The sequence below is a fragment of the Heterostelium album genome (genome assembly GCF_000004825.1).
Source record: "Heterostelium album PN500 unplaced genomic scaffold PPL_scaffold2, whole genome shotgun sequence".
NCBI lineage: Eukaryota > Evosea > Eumycetozoa > Acytosteliales > Acytosteliaceae > Heterostelium > Heterostelium album.
The window spans coordinates 1,353,156-1,369,017 of NW_008805064.1; the positions used below are offsets into that span (position 1 = coordinate 1,353,156).

The 15,862-nt window shown below is 30.2% G+C and overlaps 7 protein-coding genes across 7 annotated transcripts; 4 read left to right on the forward strand and 3 right to left on the reverse strand.

The window, feature by feature from the left end:
• Positions 1-27: 27 nt before the first annotated feature.
• On the reverse strand, positions 28-1,038 carry rad6 (ubiquitin-conjugating enzyme E2; the record flags this gene model as incomplete). The annotated part of the gene is made up of 4 exons (XM_020572849.1): positions 28-64; positions 422-537; positions 622-826; positions 914-1,038. 4 exons carry the CDS (start codon positions 1,036-1,038, stop codon positions 28-30), a joined length of 483 nt encoding a protein of 160 aa, XP_020436966.1.
• Positions 1,039-2,002: 964 nt separating this feature from the next.
• Positions 2,003-3,302, forward strand: PPL_01849 (uncharacterized protein; the record flags this gene model as incomplete). Its single annotated transcript, XM_020572850.1, has 2 exons — positions 2,003-2,111; positions 3,205-3,302. 2 exons carry the CDS (start codon positions 2,003-2,005, stop codon positions 3,300-3,302), a joined length of 207 nt encoding a protein of 68 aa, XP_020436967.1.
• Positions 3,303-3,414: 112 nt separating this feature from the next.
• Positions 3,415-4,097, forward strand: PPL_01850 (uncharacterized protein; the record flags this gene model as incomplete). Its single annotated transcript, XM_020572851.1, has 2 exons — positions 3,415-3,544; positions 3,646-4,097. The coding sequence occupies 2 exons, from the start codon at positions 3,415-3,417 to the stop codon at positions 4,095-4,097; spliced, it is 582 nt and encodes a 193-aa protein (XP_020436968.1).
• Positions 4,098-4,376: 279 nt separating this feature from the next.
• On the forward strand, positions 4,377-5,424 carry PPL_01851 (uncharacterized protein; the record flags this gene model as incomplete). Its single annotated transcript, XM_020572852.1, has 2 exons — positions 4,377-4,695; positions 4,865-5,424. 2 exons carry the CDS (start codon positions 4,377-4,379, stop codon positions 5,422-5,424), a joined length of 879 nt encoding a protein of 292 aa, XP_020436969.1.
• A 794-nt stretch (positions 5,425-6,218) lies between these two features.
• PPL_01852 (uncharacterized protein) lies at positions 6,219-6,847 on the reverse strand (the record flags this gene model as incomplete). Its single annotated transcript, XM_020572853.1, has 3 exons — positions 6,219-6,306; positions 6,402-6,457; positions 6,512-6,847. The coding sequence occupies 3 exons, from the start codon at positions 6,845-6,847 to the stop codon at positions 6,219-6,221; spliced, it is 480 nt and encodes a 159-aa protein (XP_020436970.1).
• A 1,105-nt stretch (positions 6,848-7,952) lies between these two features.
• On the forward strand, positions 7,953-14,196 carry PPL_01853 (uncharacterized protein; the record flags this gene model as incomplete). The annotated part of the gene is made up of 8 exons (XM_020572854.1): positions 7,953-8,280; positions 8,368-9,270; positions 9,671-11,947; positions 12,024-12,215; positions 12,346-12,476; positions 12,542-12,936; positions 13,604-13,674; positions 13,748-14,196. The coding sequence occupies 8 exons, from the start codon at positions 7,953-7,955 to the stop codon at positions 14,194-14,196; spliced, it is 4,746 nt and encodes a 1,581-aa protein (XP_020436971.1).
• A 108-nt stretch (positions 14,197-14,304) lies between these two features.
• PPL_01854 (uncharacterized protein) lies at positions 14,305-15,002 on the reverse strand (the record flags this gene model as incomplete). The annotated part of the gene is made up of 2 exons (XM_020572855.1): positions 14,305-14,833; positions 14,923-15,002. The coding sequence occupies 2 exons, from the start codon at positions 15,000-15,002 to the stop codon at positions 14,305-14,307; spliced, it is 609 nt and encodes a 202-aa protein (XP_020436972.1).
• Between the last annotated feature and the right edge of the window lie 860 nt (positions 15,003-15,862).

Sequence of the window (15,862 nt, forward strand, 5' to 3'; positions counted from 1 at the left end):
ATAGGAATTATTAATGACAATATACTACTAATTACGAAAATACTCAAAACTATGATACTTTTTACTATTAAAAAATAAAAATGAACTTTTAAATTTTTAATTCGTTACGTTTTTTAAAAAAAAAAAAATTTTGAGAAAAAAAAATAATAATAAAATAAAAAATAATTAATAAAAAAAAAATGAGAATAAAATATTAAAAGATAGAAAACGAGTATTAAACAATCACTATTATAAAAATGGTAGCAATGTATCTATTGATTATTATATTTAATAATAATATGCTATGTTATTATAAATTTTATTTTCTTTTGTTGAAATCTAAATATTTTATGTCCTACAATGATTTATTTAAAGTGTAGAGTAATATTGATATAGTTAGTAAATTGTTGTTTGATTATTTATTTTTTTGATGAATACTTACCAACTTTGTTCTACAACTTCCTTTACTTTACGATTGTACTCTCTCTTGTTTTCTCTGAATAATCTCGCTGATTCTGAATTGGCTGGTGAATTTGGATTTGGATCGCATAATAAAGACTATAAAAAATAAATAGATTACAAGGTTAGTAACGCTTGTTAAAAGTATTAAAAAAAAAAACAAACAAATTATTAGATAATTACTTGAATTGAAGTTAAAATAGCAGCAATATCATAAATTGGTGACCATTGATTCTGTAAAATATCAAGACAGATAGCACCGTCAGTATAAACGTTTGGATGGAACATCTTTGATAAAAATTTGACTTGGGGTGGATCGTTTGGATATTCTTCTGAAAACTGTAGAGATAATTTAAAGGTTCCTCCTTCCCATGGAGTATCTTCTGGTCTGCAATTTAGAAATAAAGAGTTGTAAAGTTAGAAAAATCGATACTACATGTATATCAAGATCATTATAATGTTGATGTAAACCTACCCAAAGATGACTGCTTGCCACTGTAATATATTGTTTTCCATTGGTGCTCCACTGATTCCTGCGGGTGGATCATTTTGGAGTCTCTTGAAATCTCTCATTAATCTTCTTCTGGCTGGAGTTGACATTGTCGGTGCTTTTGTTACTGTACTATTGTTTATCTACTGATATCAGGTTGTTTAGTTGGTAAGTTGTTTTCCTCTAGTATATACTGTGTGTTTTATGGTTGTTCTGTGATTGTTGTTGTTGTGTTCTACGGTTGTCGTTTTTTGCGTATGTTTAGTGATTCTTCAAGATTTGAGTTTTAAAACTAACTATAATAAAATATAAGATTTATAAGTGTACAGATATAAATTATATAAATAAATGAATGTTTGTTTTTGTTTCAACAAGTCGATGAAATAGTAAAAATAAAAAAATAAAAAAAAATTGAAGTGAATTTAAAGAAGTTATTTAATTGTTCGCAATTCAAGAAAAAAAACCAAAAAAATAATAAAAAAAAAAAAAAGAGTTTAAATTAAATTAAAAAATATAATAATTTGTGTAAATGTTTGTTTTGTTTGCTGTTGGTGCAATAGTTTGGTTTTTTAGTGTGTTATTATTTATTAATTATGTGTGTTTTTGTGTTTATCTGTATTAATATTGTTGTAGTTTTAATAAGATGGTGGTAACAAAGACAACAGTTGACAACTGCAAACTTGATAGTTCTATTTCAGTTTCAATTGTACTTTTCTAATATCTATCTTTTTATTACTATCAACATTATAATCCAATAGTTGCGAATTATTTTTTTTTTTTTGTTGTGTATGCGAACATCAATAATTCGTTTGTTGCTAAACTGAACATTAAAACTGTCTAATTGAATTGTCGATATGCATATGTATTGAGCGTATACCTACTTCAAAAAAATGATTATACAATAATGTCAAATTACAAATTTAATAAATATATTTTATATTTCTTTTTTTTTTTTTTAAAAATAACAATAATAATTGTTTTCCCCAAAAATGTTCATTTATAAATAAAAAAAAATAAATAAAAATTGTGAATCTGATAACTGCGAAGTTCGCAAAAATTTAGTGTAAAAAAAAGATGAGACAAAGTTGGTTCACTCAAGTTTCCGTTCGCGCCAACTCATTTTCCGCGGCGCGAAGACTGGCGCGAACGGTAACTCCAAACTTCTGCGGATACCCGAATGGAAGTTTGTGAAATGTTGACCGTTTTTAATGGTAATAAGGTGTACTATACGCCATTTTAAAAGATATATTCAAATCTAGGTTTAGAATTTCAATAGATATACAATTCATGTGTTAAAAAAAAAAAAAAAATCACTAAAAATTAATAAAGGTCATTTTTTTTTCAACAAATTATGTTTTTTTTTTATTCCACTTTCCAGTGTTTGTATACAAGTGAAAATTTTTATATGGGGGTTAATATGGGAAGAAAAAAAATTAATGCGAACCCCATATAAAAATTTCGTGAACTGGGACTTCAAATTTTTCATTTTTTTTGGCAACTCATCTGGCACGATTTTTTTTATATGGACCACGCAATTTTTTTATTTTCTTTATTTTTATTAATATTTTAATTAACAATTATTTGTTTCAAAAAATAAATATACCTATATGGTTTTACGTTGTATTTTAAATGTTTTAACTAATAATATTGTCAAGTAAAACAGAGGAAAAAAAGAGTAAAGAGCTTGATCAAAAAAGTTTAGCCATTAAAACAAAAAGGATTGGTTTTGGTTAACTAATTGTAAGTAGTAATATCACAGATCACAATATATAGAGTGTAAATAAGAATGAATAGTCATTTATATGATGTAAAAATGATATTTAAATAGAGATTCAAATGGGTGGCGTGGATTGAGCATGTACTATAATAAAACACAGATATAAAGATAGAAATTACGATAGTCACATATATAAAGTGAATATCATCATAGTCATGGACTAAGAAAAGGTGGTATTTATGGAGATACGATGATAACACATATATATAGGTCAAAGTGAATAAAGAGAAATGAGTGATTTAAATGCATCAAAAATATCTTATAAATAAGTATATTTCAGTCATAGATTTCAACTTAAATCATTCTTTACTAATCAATGTGATGTACTATAGAACATAGAATCGAAATTAATGATGCCAAATCAATTCTTTGGTGGCCTGTGACCCATGCAGATCGATAGTTTAGATAGTTATAATTAGATTGCTCATTTAATTCGCTTATTGGGTTATCCTATACTTTAAGCAACAATACACATACTATATATTAGTATTTAATTTAGTTCCAATACGTCATATTCCTAGTATTTGGATTTTGGTGTGGCTACAGCGCGCCAGTGCGCGCGGCGTCACGGCCACAGCCAATACCCAACTTTTTTAAACTTCAATAAAATTTAATATAGTTTTAATATGTTATTGATCTACTCATCTATACCTTATGTTTTTAATTTCATTAAAAAAAATAGAGCGTTTGATGGTACATGTATCATAAAATGTTGTTCGCCGTTTACTCATTTTGCAAAGTTGGTGGCGATATAAAAATTTCAAAAATTTGTGCAGAAGTCGAAAATTCGGATTTTTTTAAAGGTGATAGAGTAGTTACAACTGTTGGCTGGGCAACTGGTATGTTAATAAATAAAATCAAGAAATAGTTGTTGAGTAGAAAACCAATACTGATGACAAATTTAGTTCTTGGCGTTAGAGATAATCATTTATGGTATCAGGCAGATTGATTGAAGTATTATGTCAGAAACAATTATTCAGATATATCATTCGATCATATGATACCTATGCCTATAGAAAAGGTAAGTTTTCTGAGCAATCTAAACGTGGTTCGATAGTTTTCAATCTTGGAAGTTGGTGGCGATTCACCTACAATGAGGTGTTCTCTGTCGATTGGGTGTTGAGGAAACACCATTTCGGACTGCTAGCAGACAAACTGAAGCGTGAACCTCACAAGCTTTTCTACCCGGATTTATTTACCATGAATTTACTCAATAGCATCGATATAATTCCATTCGATGTCTTTAAGCATCTCTTTAGAATCTATGGTGATTCGATTGTGTGCGATCACTTCTATAATCCACTGGTTCAGAATGCATTTCTTTTTGGTCGTAAAGACATTGTTGAGCATATACAGAGAGCATACCGACCAAGTTATTTAGAAAGTCAGTGAGTGTTGCAGAGGTATCGTTCGTCAATGCTGAATAACAATCATTTGGAGTTGGTACAGTTTTGTGTTGACAATTTCGATGGTATACTTCACAAGCAGGTGAAGTTGGAACCCGTTAAGAAAACATTGGCAACGGCTTGATATCTTTCAACTCTAAAGATGGAGCTGCTAATGAGCTATATCGGTAGTGTTCGACCCCTGCGATATTTGATCAAGTTTGGTGATGTTTCACTGTTCCAGACAATAATAGAGTCAAGCTTTGCATAAATACTTTTACAAAAAATGTATTTTTCGTCGCTTGTCGTTGCCATCGAAAAGATATTCTACAAAGATCTCAACAGTGATGATTCCTTTACACCCACTGCCAAACATTTACAGCTGTTAGAGTTGATATTATCACAACACTTTGGAATAAAATGGGAGAACAAACATTTAAACAAGATCGAGGGTGTACCAGATTCACTACAGTATCTCATAGATATCTATCATCTAAAGATAGATGTAATCGATAGTCATCCAGGAGTTACGAGAATCAAGAAAGTAACCACTGTCTATTTAGAAAATCTTTCTTTAAGTTTCTTACGATTAGCAACAATCGGTTGTTAAATAGACAACTGACAGAGTACATTATCAATAATAGTTTTGAATCAATCTATAATCATGGTAGTTCAGAGTTAATTAGATTGGTAAATAATATTAGATCGTTGGATATCAATGGAGGCACGAAGAAACCTTCTTCTATCAGTGTAACTAGTCATCATACAAAAGAGATAATAGAAATAATCAAAGAGTTTCATCATCCAAGAAGAATATCGTGGGTGCTGGCAGATACGATGGTTTGGGAATTAGCTACCTGTTAAAGACATTCAATATTATTCCAAGTATGAAAACCAACAAGTATGCTCTTAGCAAGTCATTGTTTAGGCGTGATCTCTTTGAGTTTGGTAACTTGGTCACACCGGAAAGACATCTAAAGCTATCGAGTAACATCGAGATATTCAAGAGTTCGCTACCATCATTACAGTCACTTCAGTATATACAATCGATCAACTCTGACTTTACAAATATTGCATTTCAATCGGTAGATCAATGGACCAAACTAGAAACACTGCAATTCTACTTGGTGCACTGTTCGAAAACCATAGGTAATACCTACTATCGATTCTTGATTCGTGCGATGTTAGACGCTGTTGCGTGTGGTCGTCTGGATTTGGTGAGATGTCTCGATCATGTTCAACCGGTTGTTATCGCTAAACACTCAGCCTCTGGAGATAGCGATTCAATACAACCGCTACAATGTAGCAGAGTTTATCATCACTCAAAAGATTGACAGTCAAACACATCTTTTCTAAGATAATAACTTTAGTTTATATTATTATTTGTAGTTTAATAAAAATAAAATAATAATATTAAAAGACAATTATTTTTTTTATTAACTTTTTTGAATTGACCTCTATGATTAACGGTGTTTCAAGTTTGTATTGTAGTATCACGGTTAGACACGAGAATTTGAATTTGGCGACGGCATCTCTCTCTAACATTCCTATCGAGTGATTACCTTGCATGATTCTTGGGTGTTGTTGGTGTTTGATGATGTATTCAAGCATCTCGCCACGATCATAGTGATGACAGTTGACCAGATCATACTTAGATGTTCTAATATGATCTATCTGATTTTGAAAGAAGCCTAATATTTTTTTAGAGATAATAATATCTAGAATTAAATTGCAATTTAATCGTTGATTTCTAGTTTTATAATATCTAATGCTAATGGATATCCTGTTTTGAATAAAAATCAAAAAGATAGTAACTTCCTCTATGACATTACTGGTAATGTCGTGATATATTAAATCAACAAATTAAACATAATGAATTGAAATTTAAAGAAAAATAATCAAACAGTATTTTCATGATGAATGATTTTTTATCAAAAAAAAAAAAAAAAACATATTACAATCGTGTGTGTTTGTTGTATAGTAATTCCTAATTTTATATCAAAGTTGTAAGTATTATATTTATATGTTTTTATGTATATTATAATATGATATTATTACCATTGTAAAATAACAAAGAAGAAGATCTTGATACAGACAAATTATTGTCTATTTATTTTATTATTTATTATTATGATGAGGCTGTTGTTTCTAAAGCACATAATTTTTGGAATTTATCTTGAAGTAAGTTTCTTAAGTTTATCAAATATTTATTTTCTCTTATAAAAGGCAAAATGAAACAATCTATTGTAATACTTTATTAAACCAATTAAATTAATAAAAAAAATTTATATTAATATAATAACAAACATACTTGTCCAAGATATCTTTCATAGTTGTTTTTTGAGAACAATCTATTTCCATATTATACTAAAGTTCTAATTAATATTTAATTGTAAAAACAAATTTTTAGTTTATATTTACGTTTGATTTTTCTAGGTACTCTTCTAAAAACTCAAAAACTCTATTATAATCTATTGTATTATATTCTCTATAATTTTTTAATATTAAATTTGAGTGATTTGAAAGTTTATTTCTTTTTAAAAAATTTGAAATTTCTTCTGGAATTGTATTTAGATCAAAGTTGATGAGTTGATTGGTTGTAATTTTAAATTTTTTATAAATATAATTGATATGTTGAGAGAAAACAAAACTATAAATTGTTTTATAGTTACTAATAGAAATTAAAATATTTTTAATATCTGTATTAGTATCTGGTAAAGATGTTTGAATAGTAGTTTGTTCTGATATAAAATTCATGATTAAAATTTAATATTTGATAAAGTTAAAAATATAAAAAAGAAGAAGTAATTTTAAATTGAATAAATTCTTTACTTTTAATCAAAAAATTAATTAATAAAAATAGAATCTTTTTAAATATTTAATTTAAAATTACTTCTTGTTTAGATAATCAAATTTTTTTTTTACAAAAAAGTTGATGTTTGTTTTTCTAAATGAAAAATATAGTGATTTTTTTAAAATACAATACTGTGAAAAATATAGTCTGTGCATCAAAGATTGCAAACTTTTTCTTATCCTTAAGGATTAATGATCTTGATTATTTTTTTCACCACTTTTTATGATAATAAAAACTATACATATCAATGCTTGTAAACATATTGTTATTATTAGTGCTAGTGGTTCTGCACATGACTGAGGTCTAGGCGCGTTGGTTGCACATTGTATACACTGAAACGATGCTAGACAACCAGAACTATCGTAGGCAGACATCTCTACAGTCTAAAATCCATTGTTCTACTACAACAGGTCAGTGAACAACTGAAAGATCTATTCCTTTTCAATCAATCTATGACTACATTTGCTAGTTTATCGGTGATACATCTTTTGTATCGATAACCTGAATTGTGGTCATAGTCTAGTAACCTTTATTACTATTCATCAATATCTTTGTTTTTTGTTGATAAATATTCAAATAATCATAAAATTATAACTATATTTTAGAAAAATGAATCAAGATGTCTGTTTTCTGTTGGTTTTGTTCAAAAAAAAAAAAAAATTTTGATTATCTTTCAATTTTTTTAAAAACTAATCATTTGTTTTTGAATTAAATAGCAATGAGGGATTCAAACAATATATATTTAGAATGTTTTTTTAATTTAAAATAAAATGGTAGGAATGATATATTTTTAGAAATATAATTCAATTCTTGGTAAAGTGAAACTTTGAAATCACAGTTTTCAACCTGCAAACAATTTTAATATGGAGAACAATTGATTGTTTTTTAATTTACTTTTTTTTCTCAACAACAATTACATCTTTCAAATTTATTATACAGTTATTATTTTTGTTTATCTATTCTATATCTAATATTATTATTTGTTTTTAATTATAATTTTTTGTAACCATGGTCAATCCTACAGATTTAATTAGAAAAGATATAATCATGGATAGTGGAAGACAATTTTTCACCAACACATTAAATAATTTAGAGAATATTTACAAAAGATTTTCCAATAACTCCTCTTCTTACTTGAAAATAAAAGATTGGGAGGAAGAGAATAATAACAACATTGATACTTTATCAAAATACAATATATCAATAAGTGAATATCAACAACATAATAGAATAAAATCAACAATAGAAAAATTAAAAAAAACAAAATCAACAGATATTAGAATAACAGAACATCTATCAACTATTTCAGATTTGTATAATGATTCTGAAACGATTAGTAAGTATTACTCTAACAATAAAAAAATTATTGATTTTAATTTGAATATTAATATATTCCTATAGTATCAAATAATATTTTGTTTAGTTTTTATAAGAATACTAAAAAAAGAAGATAATAATAATAATAATAATAATAATAATAATAATAATAATAATAATAATAATAACTCAATTGGACCTGGTGACTCGGAAATGATCGATATTTCAGTCACACCAACTCCAGTGCCAGTTACACCAACTCCAGTTACACCAACTCCAGTGCCAGTTACACCAACTCCAGTTACACCAACTCCAGTGCCAGTAACCCAGAACTCAATTCCAGTCCACGAAACCTTGGAAACAACCCCAGATCCTCACCAATATCTGTGGATGGTTGGATTACCTTTAGTGATCATTCACCCACTCACAGAAGATCGGCATTTAGAAGATTTTTGTAATTATATTAATATAACTTCCACCGAGACTCAGATAGATATTAATAATATAAAGAATAATTTATATTATATTTTTAAAAAATCAAAATCTTATTCAAATAGTTTTGATAAATCATCATATTATACATTATCACCATCTTCACCACCATCATCATCATCATCATCTACTCCCACTACTACTACCACAACCACTACAACTACCACTACCACAACCACTACTACTACACCACAAACAACATCATTTGACGAATATTATCTTATCAATAATTTTTTGAACAAAACAAACATCAAATCATCCGATATATCTTTATCTATTACTTTACTCAAATCATTTTGTAATTTTGTCAAAGAATCAATCTCAAATACACCACTAACTTCAAAGTTCTCAGTCACATTGGAAAATTATATTAAATATTTATCATCAAATGTTATCTCTGAAGATTATTTCTATACTATTCAAAAACATGTTTTTACATTTCATTTGTTTTTGAAAATCTATAATATTCTATCAAAGAGTAAGGTTGATAAAGCGAAAAAATCTTTAAATAGTGACGGTAAGTTTAAACTTTTTTATTAATTTATTAAATTTTAAATAATTAATATATTTTTTTTTTATTCTGTCTAAAGCATTTATTTTATCACTTTTTGATATTTCAAAAAAACCTCTGGATGTTTTACAATCTATAAATGCTCCTGATAGCAAGTTCTTTTTCAAACCATCCGTTAAATTCCAACGCTTCCCAGATCCGTTCGTTGCAGCATCTCTGCAACCTCATTTTATTCTTATTGACGATTTACTTAGTAAACATCTCAATAAATTGACTGGGGTATATAGCACTCAAGACCGATATGTGGATAGACTTCGCAAGATATTTCCAGACCTGGATTATCGAAACCTATTTCACAACCATTCATTAAAACCATCGGTCCCAACACCAGACATATCAATAAAAGAAGCTGTCTCCATCGAAACTCTCCGATCGATTATATCAAAAGAGGAGCTAGAATTGAAAAAACCAACTGCCGATGAAATAAACCAATTTAAAAAACAGCGTCTCTGTCCAAGACACCTAAAACCTATGGAGGAATGCTCTCAGACTTGTAAAGATGAATTCCAAGGATACCAATGGGCAGTCGATCTATTTTCTGAAGGATTTTTCAGTAAATCAAAAGATTTAGCAAAGTTGTGGCCGAAATATAGATCAACTTATATAGACGATATCAAGATTCAATTCAAGGAACCACAAGTTCACGACATTAAATTTTCCACCAAACAACCAACTCCTGAACCAACAACATCCAATCTCGAGAATCAAGATATTCCAACACAATTTGCAAATACACCAGCCGTTGTAAGTTGTGATAGTAATCTACTTCCCATCAAAGTTACAGACCATAAAGATATCATGGTAGTTATGTCAGATCCAATTTCATCGATGCACTTGGCTTTTAATAGAGAGGACAATGATCTATGTAAAACGTTTGCCAATCTTTTTAAAGCATTTGGAATCAAAAAACCAAGTGCAATGCCAACAGACAAACCAAGTGCCATGTCGATAGACTCTCCTGCCATCTCTACAAACGACAATCCAAGTGTCAAGCCATCAGAGAAACCAAGTACCTTGCCAATAGACAGTCCAAGTGCCAGACCAACAGACAAACCAAGTACCTTGCCAATAGACAATCCAAGTACCATGTCAATAGACAAACCAAGTGCCATGTCAATAGACAAACCATGTGCCATGTCAATAGACAAACCAAGTGCCTTGCCAATAGACAGTCCAAGTGCCATGTCTATAGACAAACCAAGTGCCTTGCCAACAGACAAACCAAGTGCCTTGCCAACAGACAAACCAAGTGCCTTGCCAACATACAAACCAAGTGCCATGTCAATAGACAAACCAAGTGCCATGTCAATAGACAAACCAAGTGCCATGCCAATAGACAAACCATGTGCCATGCCAATAGACAGTCCAAGTGCCATGTCTATAGACAAACCAAGTGCCTTGCCAACAGACAAACCAAGTGCCATGCCAACATACAAACCAAGTGCCATGTCAATAGACTCTCCTACCATCCCTCCAACCGACTCACCTCCTACTAATTATTCTAAACAATCCATAAAAAGGAAGAAACCTGAACTGTCAATAGACTCTCCTACCATCCCTCCAACCGAATCTCCTACCGACTCTCTATCTGTGACTCCCACCGGTAAACCTCTTGCTCAAACTAAACAATCCAAGAAAAGTAAGAAACAAGCTGGCAAACCTTCCGAGAACACTCCGAATAAGAAACAAAAAGCCAAACAACCAGCCAAACAACCAGCCAAAGTGAAAAGGGTATATGACAAAAGAGTCAGCCCCAAGAAGATGGTTAAAGAGGTACAATTTAAGCTTCCCATCGGCACAACCATCTCAATGACAGATATATATCCACAGATTAACCTGTCTGAACTTTCCATTCCATCGGAAGAAGAGGAAAATATTAATCAATGGGTTGACACAATAATGGTTGGTGAACACAAAATATATCTCCTATGTGGACTCAACGCCCAAGTCCTGTTTTTAAATCGTGCAGCCACCCAATACGAAGTGTTTAACATCACCGATGAGATTAAATCGAGTGTACCGATCCTGCTTATCAAAACACCAAACTATTATTCAGTTGCAATATGTTTATCTCACCCATCGCGTCCGGACTTTAGCAAGTGGGTGACTGAAGCTATTGAATTTTGCCATCAATTCCTTAAGCAAGGAGAAATATTCAAGCTTAATGATATCAAAGCACGAATCAGCAAGCGTCCACAAAGAAAGAAAATCTACTCGCCATCCTGGTTGATATCCAAAGAAGGGTTCACTCCAGTGTCTATTTATGAGAAAAGCGCACCGGTTATCCGTACCGATGGTATTTCACTCAGTATTACCAGGGGTGTTGCTCGACGCTTTGAGCCAAAACTAAAAGAACAACATTTGCCGTATCAAAAAGCCGGAACTGCCAAGGAACGTCGCTCCATTGAAACTCTCAAGATGGCAGTAGCAACCGATGGTACCAACCCAATTTGTTATAGCATCGACCCAGGTAGAAGTTCTCACGTAAGCTACTCAACCGATTCTAAGGAGAGACGGGCATCTGTCAAACAGTATTATGATTGGAAATCCAATCGTTACTCTAAAAAAGTAAAGAAATTGGAAGAGAAATTCAAATTGTTTCAATCTAAAATGCCACCTCACAGTAAGTAATTTTAATTTTTTGTTTCAAATTTTTTTTTTTTATTCATTTAATTTTTTTATAATCCAATCATTTATAGGTAATGCATATGGAAGAGCAGACTATTTCATTAAAAACTGGGAGGTAATGAAACTTTATATAGATTTCAGATTAAACAATATCCATAGGCAAAGGCGACGATTAGAGTTTAAATTGAATCAACAGTCCAAATCAAAGTTGGTAAAGCAATTAGTACCAACAACCGCTTCGGAAATGAAGCAAGGTGTTATTTGTAAGTTCTGTTTTTTATTATTTTTTTATTATCATTCTATAATAATAACCATATTGTTGTTGTTTTAAATCAATAATTTTTCTTTTTACTAATAATAAACTGTTTTCTATTTTCTTTCTTATTTAAATAGTCTTGGGTGCATCATCATTTAACCATGCAAGTAAAGGTCACCGCACCTTCATTTCCTCCAAGGGTCTCAAGAAAATTTTTGAGGCTCATGGTTATAATGTGGTGTCCGTTAATGAATTCTGTACTTCCAGAGTAAGTGTTCAATTAACAATTATATAACGAATGATCATTGATTAACATTAATTTATAACAATTAGGTGCATCATGGTTCATACGTTGAACAGGAAATGAAACTGTTGAGTGCTATTAAACGGGTTGATCAACATGTATCTGGTCCAAAGGCTCAATGGCCACCAGAATCTAAACCAAAGGTTAATAGCTCTCGAGGATCTGTATACGAGAAGGTGAGAAATGACTATGAGAATCTGTCAAAGTTTGAAAGTGACCTCAATAGTGGTGGTTCCATGCAAGAACAGCAATCGACCTACGACTATTATGGTCATCACTCCATATATAGTACTGAACTCTCGAAAAAGACAACCAAATCGGATCAAGGACATCATTCCACACATAGTACTAAACTCTCGAGAAAGACATCCAAATCAGTTGCTAAAAGAGAATGGAAAAAAGTACTCTCCAAAGATGGTTTCCTGTATAATCGAGACTCCAACGCATCAAGAAACATTCTTGTTCTAGGTTTGTTTATGGCTCTTCACTCCTACCGACCAAATGTCTTCAAGTCCGTACGAAAGTATACTGATTCCTCCACCAACTAAATTTACATATTTTCTCAAATACGATTGAAAAGCGTACCCGTAAACTGGTGAGCCAGTTTATAAGACATAGGGTACTGCCAAGCCAGAGAGACTCTGACTTGTAAGTATTTTTTAATATAATTTTTAAATATAATCTATTTTTATTAATTATTTTTTTTGTTTTTTTTTTCTACAACTATCATTATCATGATAACTAAATATTAAATAAAGATCTCAATTATATTATACAAAAATATAAAAATTTATATTATACAAAAATATAAAAATTTATATTATACAAAAATATAAAATATAAATTTTTTTTTTCATTCTTTATATAATTTTTGTACAATAAAGAATGAAAAAAATTTCCTATCACCTTTTTAAAAATTTTTTTTTAAATTAAAATTTTAATTTATCATTTAAAAAAAAATTATATTTTTATTTATAAAATAATAGATAAAATCATATAATTGTATAATATTATATATATATATGTTGATTAGCTATGACACCACGAATACAATTAACAGCACTTCCTAAATACTTTCATTTTTTTCAAAGAAAGGTTAATGTTAATGATTTGAACTATATGTCAAATTTGGATCATGCAGCGATAATAAAGATTATTCATGGTTTGTATTCATCAAAAATACACCGACATTTATATTATGATTAGTTTCTAATCGAGTGTTATCATTTCTTTAGAGGCAAGAGTTGATTGCCTGAGACAATTGGGATTATCAGAGCGTAACTTACTTCCTGACAAGAGCAGACCTTACTCTGTACAAATGTATATCAAAGATTTGTCGGTGCAGTACATGAATAGTGGTGAGCTGTTCGATGATCTGATAGTAGAGAGTGGATTCACTGAGAAACAGCGTTGTGGTTTCAAGATGTGTCATCGTGTACGTAGTTTAGTGCCTATAGGCAGCCAAGACTTTCCAGCGAATGCCGACAACCACAATTTCGACCAACCAACTGGTTCCACTTTCAAATCGATAGCACTTGTCGAAGTAGGTGTCGTTGCAGTTGACGCCATAACAAAGTCACCAGTGGAGTTGCCACTCCCATTCTTTGAAAAACTTGGTTTCAGTAGAAGCGAACTCGAAACTCATCTAACCAAGACAAACAACAGTGTACATCCGACACCATAATAAATAAATTTGTGTATTAAAAATAAAAATTAAATTATTATTATTTTTTTTTTTTTAAAAAAAAGGTTTTATTTATATATATATTGTTTATGTTACGATTGGAGCTATTTAATAGCTGGCCATCATCATTGAAACAATGGAGGCACCCAAGGAGAAGACAGCGGAAACGACAACACATGCCCAACCTTCGATTGGTCCCCACTTGACACCATTTTCACTTCCGACCAACTTTTTGTTTCTTTCGTTAGCCTCACAAATATCATCGAGTGTGACGTTCTTACAATCCTTCATCATGGCCGATGGTACACCGACAAAAATAAACAATGAAATTACGCACAAAACAAAGACTGGGATTGGGAGGAGTTTGGTGATGAATCCCAATGGTAATGGGATCTTTCCTAGAATACCCAAAAGACTGAATACAACAAATACGACGGCAACGACGTTGACGATCCAGGCAATGACGGCAAATGCAAGTGAAGCCTTGTAGATATTCAAAGTGTTCTTGTAACCTTCATCATCACCGAATGCTCTCTTCCAACTTGAAGTAAAAGAGGTGGAAGATGTGGAAACCTTGATCTTGTCTGACTTTAGAGCAGTGTAATTGTCACTGTTATCTTCATCTTGGACCTTGTACCTAAATTTATTTTTTGATATTGATTAATAAATATTGTTTTACTTATTTAAATTTTGAAACTGTTGAGTAGTAGCGCCAGTAATACATACCAATATGAAGAATATGAAACGATTAAGAGTACCAATGGTACAAACAATAAGATTAAAACAATAAGATTGGCTTTATGCATTTTACAGTAGTCAAATATTTAATAATAGCGATGATGTGTTTATAAATAATAACAGGTTTGGCAAACTGATCAGTGTTGTAAATCAATCACGTCGATAGAAATTTATTTTAAAAAAAATTCTAATTAAAAATTAATTTTATTCAAAACTATTCATACCTGCACTGAAAGTGTGCATTGCCCAAAATAAAAATAATTATTTATTTTTAATTATCATAACAAAAATCTGTTTTTTTATTTGAATAGCATCACTTTCACACACATTAACCCCTTGAAAAAAACACAAAAAAACAATTTTTACGTTTCAGTGGTTTTTTTTTTTTCACAAGGATTGTTAAATTTATCTGTAAGAACTTTGAGGGATACACTTTGCGGTCTTGAGGCGGTTCCAACTTACTTTTTTTTTATAATTTTTTTTTTTTGGTTTTTTTTTGTCATGTTTCACCACTTCAAAGAATTCTTCAAGATTAAAAAAAAACTGAAATAATCAAATATTTTTGATTCAAACACAACTTTTATTGTACCTTACAAGGCATTTCGAAATTAAATAAACAAAACACTCTGTTGTTTGGGGTCAAAAAATGCAGAATTGAAGTTTGTTTAATTTTATTCTTGATTTTATTTTCAGATTCATTTTTGTAAATATCTATTATTAGGAAAGTTATAATTTAAGTTTTTAAGATCTTTATTATTCTTTAATGATTTATCATTTCCATTCTTTTGAGCAACAGTAAAGTTTGTTAAAAGCAATGATTTTTCTTTCTGTTGTCGAATTTATCTGTAAACAGATAATTGTAAATGAATTTGATTGTTTTATTTTTTCAAAACAAAAATTTTTTTTTCTGCTCAAAATTTTATTTTTT